This window comes from Lepisma saccharinum, chromosome 26 (genome assembly GCF_977018435.1).
Source record: "Lepisma saccharinum chromosome 26, izLepSacc3.1, whole genome shotgun sequence".
Lineage (NCBI taxonomy): Eukaryota > Metazoa > Arthropoda > Insecta > Zygentoma > Lepismatidae > Lepisma > Lepisma saccharinum.
In genome coordinates, this window is record NC_139254.1 from 20,397,917 (window position 1) to 20,415,388 (window position 17,472).

The 17,472-nt window shown below is 37.9% G+C and overlaps 1 protein-coding gene across 3 annotated transcripts in view; it reads right to left on the reverse strand.

Annotated features, from left to right (window-relative positions):
* Positions 1-17,472, reverse strand: part of LOC145979478 (uncharacterized) — a 94,957-nt gene that overhangs the window by 10,719 nt on the left and 66,766 nt on the right. For all 3 annotated transcript variants that reach the window (XM_083112397.1, XM_083112396.1, XM_083112395.1), the window contains 4 exons: positions 16,424-16,564; positions 11,179-11,337; positions 10,563-10,741; positions 4,749-4,839 (listed from right to left, as the gene is read on the reverse strand). In XM_083112397.1, the coding sequence (XP_082968523.1) occupies positions 4,749-4,839; positions 10,563-10,741; positions 11,179-11,337; positions 16,424-16,564 (570 nt within the window). The remainder of the gene's footprint in view (positions 1-4,748; positions 4,840-10,562; positions 10,742-11,178; positions 11,338-16,423; positions 16,565-17,472) is intronic.

Sequence of the window (17,472 nt, forward strand, 5' to 3'; positions counted from 1 at the left end):
AAAGGTGGATGATGGCAACACGGAAGCAGTTATTGAAGGTGGTGTTATGGCTGTTGGTGTGGATGGCAACTGTGAAATCGGAGTTTTGGGTGGAGGACCGGTGATTATTTATCCTTAGATTCAAGGGGGTGGAGGTTTCGCCTAGGTAGAAGTTGCCGCAGATTTGACAGATGACAGTGTAAATTAGGTTGGATGAGTGGCAGGTGCCCTTAGGGTGAAGGGTGAACTCACCTGCCGCTGTAGGGATCAGGAGGGTGGGGGAGGTGATGAGTATGGGGCAGGTCTTGCATCTGGGTTTGTTGCACCTGTGGGCTGGGGGAAGGGGTGCGGAAGGGGTGGGGGTGTTTCGGACCAAGATGTTTTGGAGGTTGGGGGGGCGACGGAAGACGACCCTAGGTTTTTCCCGAAAGATGTCTCTGGTCTCGGGATCACTGTGCAGGATGGGGAGGAGGGAGTGGAGGGTATGTCTGATTTTCGTAATGTGAGGGTGGTATTGGGTGATCAGAGTTGGAGGGTTGGTTTTGGGTTGTTTGGTGCGGTTGTGGGAGTTAGCTCTAGTGATTTGTTTGTTGATGAGGGTGGAGGGGTAGCCACGGTTGGTTAGGGCTTGGTGCAGGCGTAGGTTGTAGTTTTGGTGGGATGAGGGGGATGAGTTGAGGCGCTGGCCTCTGAGGGCAAGGGAAAATGGGATGGTTGAATGAAAAAAGGTTCAAGATGGAGGTGCAGTCAGTGGGTGGTGGTGGACCACTTGGAAACATCCATACATATCAAACCAACCAACCACCTCCAGTATCTCCACTACTCCAGCTCACACCCCTACCACACCAAAAAAGCCATCCCATTTTCCCTTGCCCTCAGAGGCCAGCGCCTCAACTCATCCCCCTCATCCCACCAAAACTACAACCTACGCCTGCACCAAGCCCTAACCAACCGTGGCTACCCCTCCACCCTCATCAACAAACAAATCACTAGAGCTAACTCCCACAACCGCACCAAACAACCCAAAACCAACCCTCCAACTCTGATCACCCAATACCACCCTCACATTACGAAAATCAGACATACCCTCCACTCCCTCCTCCCCATCCTGCACAGTGATCCCGAGACCAGAGACATCTTTCGGGAAAAACCTAGGGTCGTCTTCCGTCGCCCCCCCAACCTCCAAAACATCTTGGTCCGAAACACCCCCACCCCTTCCGCACCCCTTCCCCCAGCCCACAGGTGCAACAAACCCAGATGCAAGACCTGCCCCATACTCATCACCTCCCCCACCCTCCTGATCCCTACAGCGGCAGGTGAGTTCACCCTTCACCCTAAGGGCACCTGCCACTCATCCAACCTAATTTACACTGTCATCTGTCAAATCTGCGGCAACTTCTACCTAGGCGAAACCTCCACCCCCTTGAATCTAAGGATAAATAATCACCGGTCCTCCACCCAAAACTCCGATTTCACAGTTGCCATCCACACCAACAGCCATAACACCACCTTCAATAACTGCTTCCGTGTTGCCATCATCCACCTTTTACCCCCCCCCCCCCCCGCTCTGACATCTTTCCGCAGGCGATGGGAAAGGGCCTATATAGCAGGCATGCACGCCACTATACCCCCCGGACTCAACCTAGCCAACCAGTAACTCTTTCCTCTCCTCCCCCAAACTACCCACCCACCTTACAGTAAACACTGGCTAAAGTATTTCGTGTTTCCTTTCAACTGTTTCTGGCAACACTGACCGTAGAGACGCTACGGTCAGTATTCTGTGCCTCTACTCAAAGTGTCGTCGATCTTTTATCTACCTTCTTGAAAATGCGACTCAGATCGCGAAATATTGAATTATTTCTATTCGTGTGGTAAGTGTTTACTGTCTCCTTCATTATTTGTATGTATATATATATATATATATATATATATATATATTAACTGAAGAAAACTGTCATTTACTGCAGGAAATTTAAAAACTCACCGTACCTTTTTATACCGTATCACCTCTTATATTGCAGAAATTGTTGACTGTTACAAGGTTTGCTTTGTCACCCTAATGGGAAAACTACCGAGTGGCTGAATTATAGCAAATACTACTATACTGCTAGGGCATAATTCATCTCCAAGAAATGGAGTACAGATTTTTGCACTGGAAGTTGTCAGATACTTGTTTTACACAGTAGCAAGTGAATTTGCTGTCGATTCCGCGACTCATGCTAAGTTGACGGGACGAGCAGAAGCCCCGCCTGCACGCATTTCTAAGTGATGACGTCAGAGGACCTTCTGTCTGTGGAGAGGACGTTTTCAAATCCGTGACGTAGTAGGTGAATTTCAGCGGTGTTTGAAGGCATGTTTCTCGAGAACCGAAACAAATATCGCCGAGATATTTTACAGGTCTCATGTTTGTGTCGTTATCTTTAAAATGAATGGATTTAACCTTTTGAGTCCCAAGGCCATTTTCACAAGTAAGCCTCTCGGTCCCGAGCCGATTTTGAGCAAAATGCAGAGTTTCAATAAAATGAGTGTAGATCGGAGACTAATTGCCCTAGAGAGATGAGGGATATACCGTTGTACGCGGAATGAACCAGAGATTCAGACTATATGAAATTTATGCAAATTCGGCGTATATATGGAGGGGGAAAGGGGGGAAATCTCCTGAAAATACTTTTTTTTTTAAAAAATGGGGATTCCCCCCCCCCCCCCCCGAAAAAAGGATTTGAAAAGTTCAAAATGCACATAGAAATTATCGCTGGCATAAGGAACACAAAAATATTTGCATTATCATCATATGACCAATGTAACTTGAGTTGTACATCCCAAAAAGGAATGGTCGGCACGCCACTGATTCAAGCTTCAAAATGCAGCGTTACCTTGAAATGACTTTAGCTCAGAGACTATTTGCCCTGGAGATATGAACTATATACCGTTGTACGCAGAATGAATCACAGATTCAGACGATATATAATTTATGCAACTTCGGCGTATATATGGAGGGGGAAAGGGGGAAATCCCCTGAAAATACTTTTTTTTAAAAAAATGGGGTTTCGCCACCCCCCGCCCCCCGAAAAAAAGGATATGAAAAGTTCAAAATGCACATAGAAATTATCGAGGCATGTAAGGAACACAAAAATATTTGCATCATTATCGTATGACCAATGTAACTTGAGTTGTACCCCCAAAAGGAATGGTGGGCACGCCACTGATTCAAGCTTCAAAATGCAGCGGTACCTTGAAATGACTATAGCTCAGAAACTAAATGCCCTAGAGATATGAACTATATACCGTTGTACGCAGAATGAATCACAGATTCAGACGATATATAACTTATGCACATTCGGCGTACATATGGAGGGGGAAAGGAGGGAAATCCCCTCAAAAATACTTTTCTTAAAAAAATGGCGTTTCCCCCCGCCCCCCCAAAAATATTTTCAAAATGCACAAAATGCAAAATTTATGCAAATTTGGCGTATATATGGAGGGGGAAGGGAGAAAACCCCCAAAAATTATTTTTAAAAATTGTTGAAATATTTGAAATTTATATTTTCCCTTGAAAAGAGAAGTCCCTTTTCCCGCCTCTTCACCTCCATTTTCATGAAGAAAAAAAAAGGTGCAAGAAACATTTCTGTTAAATACATGTGTTAGGAACAATATAAAAGAAAAAAATCGAAATTCTAGCCAAAAATAGAAAAGTTATAACGTAAAAACTACGACCTTGACACAGCGTCTCGATCGAGACGCTTGGGACCGTGAGGGTTACAGTTGGGTATCTCGTTCGAGACGCTTGGGATCCAAAAGGTTAAAACGTTTTTCATGTCAAAGTGGAAATGTCCATTGCAAAGAAACAGACAGATGAAGAATTGACAAGGATCGACCACTATTCATTGGATTTTCATGGTAACTGTCTCTTTCTAGGAGTGTTTGTGGTTAAATCACTGTGCTGATTGCAAAACAAGAACGAAATGAACAAATATCTAGCTCGAAGACATATTTTCTTTACCGGGCGGGGGTGATAGCGTCTAGCAGGGATAATTGTCATACTGATAGCCGGTAACACGTTTGAAAAAGTAACGCCACACCACTGTCCTAGACGCATGCTGTTTAGAGATCTTTGCATTTCAAGTAAACAGCACCCCTCTACTGGAATTCTATAGGACCTAAAAATGCCTAAATGAGCTATAAATAACTAAAAGCTCTATTTTCACTTCAAAAATGCCTTTTAAACCATTCGCTTAATTTTTAAAATAGCTTTTATTAAGAACGACCTTTAACTTCTACCACATAGGTTTGAGACCCTTGAACTAATCTGAGCGGCAAAAGAAGGAATGCAACAGCAAGAGGTGTCAACATCTGTGCAAATTTCTGCCATTTTTCAGCTTGCATCACAAAATTGGAAAAAATGTGAAGCGAACTGACTGGATGAGGCGTTCTCAGTTGTTAAAGGGATCCTAGATGTAGCATACCAAACAAAAATGCCATTGGCTGGAGGTGTTTTTCCAAACATTGTTTGAAACCTTCTTCGCACCAAAACACAAGATTTCGACTCGGCAAGCCATAACATGCACTGCATCGACACCATCTTGGAATCTCGTGATCACCTGTACACACTTCATTCAGCAGTGTGAGCAAAACAAAATTTTAAATTTTCTTCTGTGTAAAAAAAAAAAATCGTTTAAAGTTATAGCTTTTCAGAATCCGCAGGACTTTAAAAACACACTGCATAACAAGTAGAACACTAAACTTCAGAGTATATTAATCCTAAGACATACCTGGCGGTACTTGGAATATTTCTCCTCTTTGCAGGGTCCAATTGGAATAGTTCACGGTTACATCAAGCTTTCCACTTATTACCACATACATCTAAAACAAAAATAAATCAATGTAAGAATAAAATGTCTAGACTTGGGGTTCTGAATGCTTTATAAATATACAGTACATACAGAATACCTCCAAAGCGCATCCACCAACTCAAGCTCACTGCTGACACCCTTTCGAACAAAAAAATCTTCATCATGTACTTTCCTCAAAAACACACAAACGCTATATATATATAAGCACCAGCCCAGCTGAATAATTAGTGCTCTCATCTGAGGTGTGAGTTGTACTGGGTTCGATCCCAAAAAAGGAGCTCCCAAAATTTCAAGGTTGGGATTTATTTGATAACTATAGTGGCAGACCCTGGTCTAGAAAGCCAGAAAATAGTCACAATGGGACAGTATGAGCATCACCAACTGAACGCACAAGCAAATTGGCAGACATTCAACCTTCAAAGGGCTGTTGTACCATAGAGAGGCCGTAAGATGGTGCTGTCGGTTATGATGTAGATGGCATTGCTGTTGGTGAAACAAATATCAACTTCATTATTTCAAATCATAATATTTTTTTTATTGCAAAATCAAATTCTATACTTCCTGCACCGTGGCCGTGCTCCTGCAATTTTGGCCTGTGAATGGCACTAGTGGCCACTCACTACTGTGAGGAAATTGGGGATTTACGAATGAGTAGTGTAAGCTGGTCATGGAAACCTACAACATGACTGAGTGATCTTCATGCTCACCATACGTCACCCCATAAGTGGTTGGATGATTTCCCACCACGGCAGGTGGGAGTGAAGCTGGCATTTTGTAGGTAGGCCCCGGCCTTCACAGGCTGTTGTGCCACGGGTTATAATTAGAGGCATGCAAATTTTGTTTTTGACGAAAACACGAAATATGAAATAACATGCTGTAATGTTCATTTTTCATGTTTCTGAAAGGTGTGAGGTGCATTTTTCTACCGTTTTGTCACGAAATAATGCAAAATGAACTGCAAAACGCAAAATATACTCTTAAACACGAAATTTACCGTTTATATACCGACACGACACTTTCTGAAGTCTGAAGTATCCTGTGAGTTATGCAATTCACAGAAAATTGATTAATTCTGCTGTAAATATTTGAGAAGCAAATATGGACCGTTTTACCCAGGCATAAACTTAATACTCTGGTAACTACATAAATGTGCTATTAGAAGGGGTAAGTTTATTTTGTGTAATAAGTGCAGTTTTTAAATCAAATTTAGAATTATATTCACAATTTTAAAACCAAAATGTCATTTTATATAGCACTTTTGATGTGATTATTCACCGCTATAACACCAAAATTTTATTTTATTTACAGCTTTTGAACCCAAAATCGACTCTGTTTTTGTATCGAAATTTTGTTTTTTATTTACCAAAAATATGTGCCTCTAGTTATAATTATATGATTCTATGCAAAAATAAATAAACAAACATTTCTGAAAAAAATATGCACTTATCAGTAGTTATAAGCAACTGAAGATTACAACTGTTCTGCCTGCTTACCCAATGTCAAAATGAATGGTATAAACTTAATGTTTCCGACAAAAGAGATTCAGTTTGAAAGGAGATGTAAAATATAAATGAATATAGAACAAAACGTTCCACCAGGGTGCAGCCAAGCTGGACTTTACCACATAGCCTTTTCCTTAATCGAACATTTAAAGTACGATCATAAGCAGGGGTAGGCAAAACTAAAAATAATTGAGTCCACCAGCCCCTTTTTCTCATGAGAAAGCTTTTTTCTTCTCCTCCCAAAAACAGACTAAGAAAGCCATGAATCCAACTACACAAAGCTACGACATTTTGAAATGTGACCATATAACGTCTACTATATTAATTAATACAAGATTGTAATAAATTAATTAATTCTTGCCCAGGAGCAGCCTTCCCAAAGAAGGATCTACCAGTAACATCATAAAAAACTATGCAATACATTCTAATAAATGGCCGACTCCACCATATCACTGCAGATTTTAAAATTTGGCTAGCAACAGTGCAAACATTTATAATGGCTTGTTTATTACTCTGATATAATGCTGCACATGATACAGAAACACACATACAGTAAAAAAACATACACTGTACTCGTATTTTTTTTAAAAAAAGGGTAATGTTGACAAGTGAACTCGAATTATTTAAAAAAAGAAAAAAATAGAACGGGATTTGAAAATTCAGGCACCATGACAACTGGGCCCCCTGTATTTTTAACCCCTGTATATAAGGACAAGAAATATGGCAAAATACTCTTGTCCCCTCTGCAGTTGGCTTCTGCATTGATCTCATCTCATCATTGAAGTCAGAAAATATTAGTGTCAATATGAAGTTTTGGCTGATGAAATAAAATTCCAAATGGTCCTTACAAGACCTGAATGGTTCATTGATCTCCTTAATAAATGTGTGTTTCGAGGTGACTGCAGTGCAAAAGAAGTTGAATATTTAGACATCTACTTTTTAAAATGTAGGGCATGGAGTTTATCCATAAAATTTATAACAAAATGATAGAATTTTGCAGTAAACTATAAAATATTTATAGATATATCAGATCGGTAATTTTAGTGATCAACCAATCCACCGATATACCTATATCAGACGATACCGATAGAGTACAGAACTGCATTTTCAAATCTCAGATTACACATATATTCATATAATGCAATTATTTAATCCCCACTCTATTGGTATTTGCCGATGTAGTGATATTGGTGTATTAGCTAACCAGTAAAACTGTCAATCTTACTGATACCAACATTATACCAATCTCCCAGGAAACTACATAACATTTACACATTTATAAAACTAGAGTATATGAATTATACTTTTATATTTATAAAAATAATGACAAAATGGAAGAATTTGGCACTAATTACAAACTATTTATAGACACAATTGATTAATAATTTTACTAATAAACTGATACACCCATTTTGGCTCATAGAGGACTGATTAATCTACCTAATACATAATTAACATAATACTTGATTAGCTGAATTTACGATTCTGGATGCATCATTTAACATGCGAGCAAGTTCATTTAAGTGGACAGAGGACAGGGCTAATGAAAAAGAAAAGTGTTAGCTACTGCATAAAAATTAATATAGTGTTATTCAAAAGGATTGTTGGGGTTTCAGTATTTTTCCTGAACAGGTCATGCAATATTTGGCATTTATAACTGTCCCCAGTTGATGGAGATACTCTCAAAGTTTTCTTTCGTAATAGGCAGTGTCATGTAGTTACGCATTTGGCTGATAGGAGGCAGGTGTTACAAGATTGCAGGTTACAGCTCTGATAAGAATTTTTTTTCTGCACAAGTTTTATGAAAGTCGGTCAGTTGCCATTGTCCAATAAACAAATTCCATTCATTGGTAATACACAGTTTCAGGAGACATGGTGCTTGCATAATGAAAAACAGGCTATCCAACAGAGTCCTAGAAAATCAGAAGGAACTTGGCAAACAAAATCGACTTAGAATGAAGCCATATTGCCTATAATGCTTCGAGCTTTAACACCTGAGGATGACGATCTAAAGAAGACTTTCAGAGAAGTGTGCTGGTCAATGGTAACTACCTGACTTCAAGAAAAAAAAATCCCTTCTCAGAGCAGTAACCTGCCATCTTGTAAAACCTGCCTCCTGGCAGCTAAATGAGTATCTACAGGACATTGCTCACCACTGTAGTGATCTTCGGTAAAAAGCTAATTATTATTCTTAAATTACCGAATATCCTACAATTCTCAACACCAAGTGTTGTTTTGCGGTTGTCCGCTCAAGTTCTGAGTAGAAATTGATGTAGTTCCTGGAACACGCAACAGAGGGCAACTGCTCTGTGCTTCTCTTGCTGTCGTCGTAATCACGTCACCTGGGGTATGACGTAACTGGATGTTACGTAAGATGGCAACCAATACAGTTCAGTTTGAAATACACAGTTGAAATCGAGCAGTGGAAGTGGTGAGTTAGAATTGCCTTCGGGGCAATTTGGTATGGTATCGTGGTGTTCTTGCCTTTCTCGGCATACACGATTACCAGGGAACATGTATTACGTACTCGTAAGTAAAGTCAATGGACAAGCAGACATGAACTTTTGACTAGAGTGCATGCCTTGCAAAAGAAGTACAATTTTACGAAGGCAAAATTTGGGAATTGGGCAAATGGATTCTTCTCGAATTATTTAAATGGACTGCAGAATTTCCGAGTGAAGAAACCACAACGAATCCAGTTGAAATTCAGTGTTATATAATACAGGTATGAAACTATATTCTTGTATGTGTGTGCCCACAAAATCTTCCAAGATTTACATATGTTGGGATAACGTGAATTAGTAAAAAAGCAGTAGAACAGTTCTAAGTTAATATTGTCGCTCGTTTTCAAGTTTATCTTGCAAAAGTTACAACATTGGAATGAACATTTTTGATTTCTCATAAAAAAAACCTTTCAAATTAAGATCGCATAATAAATAAAAACAGGGCAATTACTGGAGTAATGTTTTGTGTATATATAGTGCCTTGTTTTTGGTATCTTGTTACTTTTGTACTTGATACAGAGTCTGATGAAGACCTTGCTAGAAGGTTGAAACGTTACGTTTAGTTTATGTTTTTAATAAAATAAATTACTGCCTTGGTCAGCATATTTATATTTTTTCATAAAAATCACATTACTCAGAATACTGGGATCACACTTTAATGTCTGCCACCTGTCTCAACACACTTTCCTAGAGCATTTCACCCTCTTTTCTTAACAATTTCCTGTGTTCGGCATAATATTATGCCCTTGGTCACTATAGCTTATTCTGCGTTGGGCGTAATATCACACCCGCAAACATCTTTGACTGAAGTAACCTGTGTTGAACGGAAAAATACATTTCTTGTTGGTGAAACATATGTTTTGCTATTGAAGAAACAACGACCTTTTATTTAGTCACGATTTTCAGTGGCGACAAAGAAGAAGTAGTTCAGAGGAAAGTAAACTGTTTTTGTGTTATGCTGACAAAGTGCAAACATGAGTTCGTTTGTGTGCCGCGTTTAGTCAGTTGCTTTATGTCCATTTTTTTTGCTGTTGCATTATTTGAACTGTTTATTTTTGGTTTTTCAGTTTGAGTTTCTAATAGTATTGTCAAATAGGACTGCAAAATATTTTTTCCCCTCATCCCTCATACCTATTGAAGATATTGCAATGAAACTTGGCAGACGCATTACGTATAGACCCTAGTATTTTTCAAGGTAGATTATAATGGGGTACCTATATCCAGGGCCGGTCCAGAGGGCCCCAAAGTTACCAAAAGGGATTTTTCAGAGGGAATTTCCTAAATTATCCCCGATTTCAGTTTCCTCATACTTGATGTACATATGTAGATGGTACCATTTGAAAGCCTGTTCTATTTTGAAGAGAAAGACGTATGAGCCATGATACTGGGATGAATTATGCTGAAGAAGTAGCTACTTAAAAATATTACTACGCAAACTCAGGAAAAAAAAAAAAAAAAGAAACGGGAAACCATTTTGTCAGAAAATTTCACAGGGAAGGGGTTAAATTCTCTTAAAAAATGTGAAGGTTCAGAGCAGCTGTTGCAGTGGATATTCTTTCCTGGAGTATGCATGGCAAAGACTCAATCAAGCATTGGGAAAACCAACCAGTTGCGTACGGTTTCTGCATTGGCTCCAGACTTTCTGGAAACCCTGTATTAGCAAAAAAGTACAAATACAAATGTTACAGAGGACATGATATTATAGTCAATTAAAAATTGTAACTTACAAATCTATTGCTTTTAGCCCGTTGTAAGCCTTTAGATGTGTTTGGTTTTAGATGGATGTAACCTGATATGCCATTTGGAAACCTTAGAACACTTGAAGTCAAAATGGTGCACTCCTGGCCAGAATCTAGTGGAAGGCTTTTGGCTACGAAAGCTATCTCTTTTAATGGCACATAATATTCTGAAAACAAAAAGGAAATAAGAAAGTTACTTCAATACACATACAAATTCAAAAATACACACAATTAGATGTGCCGACATCATTATACTGGACTCTATTAAAATATCTGTCATTTTCCTACAAATTTATGCTATTTACAATAATGAGAATGAAAAGTATTTATTGAAAATTTATGAAAATTAGTTGACTGAATTGGGGTAGATGACACTAGTCTTGACACATTTACAAGGGTTCAATTTCCACTAGAATTAAAATAATAATAATGAAGTTAAGGTTTTGTCATGGAATGTGAGGGTTCCAGGTTCACACTTCGATCAAACCACAATTTTCAATAACATGCCTGAGTGTGCCCAAAGAAATGGACATAAAACATAGGTCTTAATAAAGACAATCAATTATCAAAAATAAAATAAAATTAAATAAAAATGTTTGCTTACCTCTCTCTCCATCTAACTCCAGCCTGGAATTATTTACTGCTTTTTGCTTGCTTGGGCTTACAGGATTATTCACTATATTAATGGGAAGATCTAAAAATGAATTTATTACTTTCTTTTTCTTTTCCTCTCCTTTCTTTTGTGTAGGACTACTTCTCTTAGCTGAAAATTGTAAGAAAAAATGGAAATGTATAAGGACACAATGACAAGTGGTAAAAAAAATGCTACATCAGTAGAGGCATGCATATTTCGTTTTTGACGAAACACGGAATGTAAAATAACGCATTGTAATGTTAATTTTTCATGTTTCTGAAAGGTATGAAGTGCATTTTCCTACAATGTTTTGTCACGAAATAATGCAAAATAGACTCTAAAAAATGAAATGTAGTGTTTAGTTACAGACACGACACTTTCTGTAGATTGAACTATCCTGCACGTTATGCAATTCATGGAAAATTTATTAATTTTCCTGTAAATATTTGAGAAGCAAAAATGGACCCTTTGTACAGGAATAAACTTTATACTCTGGTAACTACGTAAATGTACTTTTAGAAGGGATATGTTCATTTTGTGTACTAAGTGCAGTTTTTAAATAAAATTTAGGACTATATTCACAATTTTCAAACCAAAATCTCATTTCCACATACCGTTTTTGATCAAATTTTTCACCGCTATAACACCAAAATTTTATTTCATTTACCGGTTTTGAACCCGAAATTTTGCTTCTTTATTTACCAAAAATATGTGCCTCTACGCCTGGCAGTTAGACACCCTACCGACTAGAACACCGCGGCTAAGCTACTTAATTGTGTGTGGTGTGTATAGATACTTTGGATGAATTTTAATTATGCAGAGATCTGTTTTGGGGTCTTCACAATGATTCCCATAAAATTTGCTGAAAATGAAGAGATACCTAACAAGGTGTCACTTGTAGTCAGATGGTTCGTGCTCTCACGATTGGTGCAAGTAGATGCATATTCAATTCCTGGTGGGAGCCCACAAAATTTCAGTAGTGACTCTACATTATGAGGACAAAGGGGAAGCTACTTGAAAAAAAGTAGTGAACTCCGGCCTCAAAAAGCCAGAAAACAGCAGTGCCAGGACTTGATGAACTGACAATGAATCATGGATAGAGGCATGCATATTTCGTTTTTGACGGAAATAACAAACTTTAAATAAAAACATTATACTTATAACGCCTTTTAGGTGAACAACCATATAACTATGTTAATTATCAGAAGTTTTTTGAGTTGTACGAGGATTCTTGGTAACGTAACAGACACAATTGCACCTTCACAAGAAAAACCAAAATTGAATTAACCAGTTAACAGCATATCTCTTGCAGAAGATACAAATGCAGCACTCATGTCTGTAATGTGATGCATGTTGTGTGTTTACCAAAGAATTGCAAGTCAATTTATATGAATTGTTCAATATCAAACATTTTATCATAACTCAGGATTAATAGTCTTACCAAGAAAAAATATACGACTCATTACCAGTAATCACATTGAAAGTTCTTAAAACAAAATGCTTCATGTCAAAAATCTTCTATTCATCAATGTATTAAATATACTAATGTCCAAAATTAAAGCAACAAACGGAAATTCTTTCCCGTGTGTCCATTTGACCACATAATACGACCAGGTGATAGTAATATTTATGATGTCATAGACAACTGATTTAAGATAGAAAAAAACTAACCTTAATGTGCCAGGATTCAGGGGTGCCCATCCCCCCCAAGGCCAATGACGCATCCCCCCAAAAATCATATCATGCGTTTCCCCCAAATCATATCATTCACGCCCTTAAACCATATCGTAATCCCCACAAAATATTTAATTACGACAGCGTGTCTACCGAAAGTAACTTTTTCTTAGCTTTACTGAACATTATAATTGATCTGCACCTCCTCCCTAAACAGGGGTGCCATCACTGAAGACCACCCCTAAAATCGTTCATCATAATCGAGAATATCGTGTGGATCTCACTTTAAACAGTAGGTTCAGACCCGATTAGCCTTAGAGTGCATAAAGTGGACTTAAAAAACCAAATCAATCAATCGAGAATACCGCTTGTCTTGTGATGCAGCTTTAGTATAAAAACTACATATGAACCTCATTAAAGCGTCAAACACACACATCGCAGCAATAAACACAATAAACAAAAAATTTTTTTACATCCATTTCTTTGCAGGCTTTGAAGAATATTAATTTAATGGGGTGTCAATACTTTCTTAACATCCCGAGATATTTAGTTTTTTCCTTTTCCAGCTTTTCCTTTGGCACATTCGAGGTCGAAAACGTGTGGATGCCTTATCGCTAAATACAGTCTCTAAAATGTAATGTTCGAACTCTCTCTCCACTACAGAAATCCCTTGACAATCTAAGATTTAACACTTTATGAAGAGCTTTCTATCTCCCCCTTTAAATTTCAATCCTCCCACCAAAATTTCCATGCCGATTTTAGACTTACTGTTAATACTGAAGAGTAGATATTGCCTCTTCAAAAAATTAATTCTTAGTTTCCACACCAGAATTTCCGCAACAGTCTAAGACAATAGAAATACACAAGAATTGGATATCCCCTTCAATTTAATGCTCAATCCCCCTCTAACTAAAGTACTCGCCATAATATAAGACTTAGAGTTGGATACTGTCCCCCCAAGTTTAGTTCAGAACCCCCCTCAGAACCCACATGTCAATTAAGGCCTAATATATAGGAGTTCGATACCCCCTTCCTTTCGATAATACCCTAAACACTTTCATTTCTTCATCTAATGGATTAAATATGGTGCATTTAAGATGTAAAATTTTTACATATATTTTGGAAAAGATATAAATGTTGATTTTATATTATTTGAAGGGAAAAAATCCCCCAAAAATCTTGATGGCGCAACAAAAAACATCACACGAGGAAAGGATTTCTGTTTGTTGCTTTAATTTTGGACACTAGTGTACATAAACATGAGTGAAAATTACATTTTTAGTTTACGCATTACATGCTTATGCATAAAAATAATCAATTTGTATCTCGAATTTTACAAAGTACAAGATGGCACATTTCAACAGAAATCAAGGATACAGAAATCCATCTTTGGACAAAATTGTGTTTTTTAGTCTTTCTATAATTATCATATTCGTGTTCCAAATGTGTCAAATCTTGATAACACAATTGTCCAATGTGCAATTAGCAAGTATATTATACTTCTGTCAAGTTATCCATACTTATCTTCAAGTCCTGAGACCCAAAATGGCCGACGAACACCATCCTTATGACGAGTCACTATTTTTGTGTTTTTTTCACATTTCGACGTATGCATGCCAAATCTTATGATACGTAGTATCAAACGTATGAATCCTTTTGTAAAAGATATCAAAGTTTTCACGGATTCATCCCATTTTTTAAAAATAAAAGACTAATTTTAGTCTTATACCAAAATTTATGACTCCCTACTCCAAGTCTGCGATCTTTTAAATGATCAGTGTATCCAAATTCATACTGTTACAACTATAAAGTAAAAAAAGTAAAGTGCTCCCCTGTGCATAGCACCACGCCATGAAGGCGTATAGGGGGTGTGGGGGTAACGCCCCACACTTTCTTGATCCGGTCGTGAGTGGGGGTGATGTGATCAGCATCACGCCCCTGACCACCTTTACCCCCCCAGGGTTTCCCCCAGGTACCCATGTTATTCGACGCTGGGTGGGCGCCGGGGCCGCTTCTATCGTTAGAAAAGTTCCCGGATTTGAACCGGCCGGGGATCGAACCCGGGACCTTTAGTATGGTAGTCAGACGCGTTACCGACTGAGCCACCGCGGCCAACACTGTTACAACTATATGCACAGAATATCAACTTGTTAATATTTTTTAAGTAATAAGTATAAAATTGTACAATGTTAATACATGAATATGATTGTAAAATAAAGTTAGTACAATAAACCAGATATTACAATACTCTATTACGTGTTTTGTATTTCTTTTTAATTATGAAAGGTAAATAAAAGTTTTTTAATTTTTGTGGGAAAAAGGTTTTTCACGCATATCTTAGATTTTTCCTTCTATGAGAGTTGGTAATCTTTAACAACTTTATCACTTTAGGATTACTATTTAAGACGCTTCTTGTATCAAATCTTAATTTTTTAGTTGAAATTCCACCATAACACATTTCAATTTGCTTGTATGTGTTGGTAATCCGTATGTAGTACATGTACGTACACATATACCTATGAATGATTAAGTAAAACCTAGTGAAATCAAACTTAACTGCATTTTTGCATTAATTGGAAATCTACCGTAAGTACATTCCCGATCTATCATGGACCAAATTACTTTGATGAGTTTTTAAATATTTTTCACTGCTTGAAGTTTAGATATGTACTTCAATTCAAACAAAGCCAGAATAATGTAAATTTAATTTTGGGCAAATATAAACAACAAATACGAGCTCAAATCGTAGATTTTACGTGATTGCATTATTTTATTTTTATTTTATAATGGTACACATTATGGTACAGTTATACAATGTTCATTTCTCAAGTTTCTGAAAGGTGTGAGGTGTATTTTATTGCCATACTTTGTCACGATATGAACTGCAGAATGTTTAATAAACTCTTAAACATCAAGTTCAGTAAACCCAACGGTGCAACACTTCTTGAAGTCTGAATTATCCTGTGAGTTATGCAATTCACAGACATTTGATTACCTCTGATGTAAATGCTTGAGAAGCAAAAATGGACTCCTTTACACAGCTATAAACTTAATACTCTGATAACTACATAAATGTATTATTAGAAGGGAAATCTTTATTTTGCGTGATAGGTGTAGTTTATAAAATAGGGTTAAAATCACCATTTTAACACCGAAATGCTATTTTATAAACCACTTTTGATCACAAAATGTGCCTTTTTTGTACCGACATGTTGATCTTTTATTCACCATAAATGTGTGTGTCTAATCATGGAGTTTAAACTATAATGAATACATTAACTGTGATACACTTTCATATGCCAAGTAAGAAAGAATAAAAGCCAGACCCTGTGGCCGAGTGGTTAGCACATCGCGCTGCGACGCCAAGGGTCCCAGGTTCAAATCCCACTCGGGCTTGGTTGTTTGTGAATGTCTGTCCATTCATCAATTTCATCATTTCATCACTCATCCCCATCTTCGCAAATTATCAAAGAGGCACAAAACGCAAAGTAAAGTAAACTAAATCAATCAATCAATCAAGAAAAAATAAAATGATACTTACTACCAAAGCGAAAATCTTTCCTAGGTGGTTTTTCTGTTACACCTACAATTTCTCTGCATTTATTTTCGGTGGGCTTGTATATTATCCTCTGACACCAGTAATCAATAGGTGGTATTTTCGTTCGATTTGATCTTCTTATCCCTGTCAAAAAAAAGAGAAATCCTAATAAATTTACTGAATATACAGTGTGTCTATAAAGTCACTTAACATTTCAATGAACTAATAACACATCCTTTCGTTTTTCCAAGTGATCTGATAAAATGTACTCTATAGAAGAAATAATAGCCGTTGTTTGTGTTCGTCTCCGTGGAATGACGTATGAACAGGTGGGGACGGACTTCACTCAGAAATTCAGAAAACCAGGCTCCACCAGGCTGGCCATTAAGAACCTGATCAACATATTCAAGTGAATAGGTAGTGTTGAGGATGAAGAACGTCCTGGTAGGCCAGACGTAACACCACAATTTGTGGAAAATGTACAGGACGCAATCACACGTAGCCCCACCGCATCGATCACGCGACTCAGTATCAGTGGCGGCTGGCCAAGTGCAACAAGTGCAGATGTTTTCACCTAATTTTCAAATTAATATTGACATTTTTCATTTGCTTGTTAAATTAAACTATTTCCCAGCAGAGCACACACGATAATACTCAAATAATACGCCGCTCGGCGCAACGCACGTGAAAGAGTTCGTCGTAGCATAAACAAACCAAGAGCAGACGCCGCCAGGTTGCGGAAGACTTTAGCTGGTTGTCATGGCAACGGTGACATCACCTAGCGTTGGAATTGAACGGGTGTCGTCATCTATGTGCAGCAGTTCTCTCGTCGACAGAAAACATTGCATCCAGTGGTTGCGGTAAAATCGTTGCGTTCTCGCGAGATCTTGTTCCGCGTGTGTGTTTCGCGTTTCCTATCGTATATTGTGTTCATGTGTTGAGCTGTGGTTTGTACAATGAACACAGTAAATGACTTAGTGTGTAATTTGTTGCAGACACCATTTTCCAGATGGACGGATGAAGACAAAAAAGACGTTTTAAATTGTGGGGAG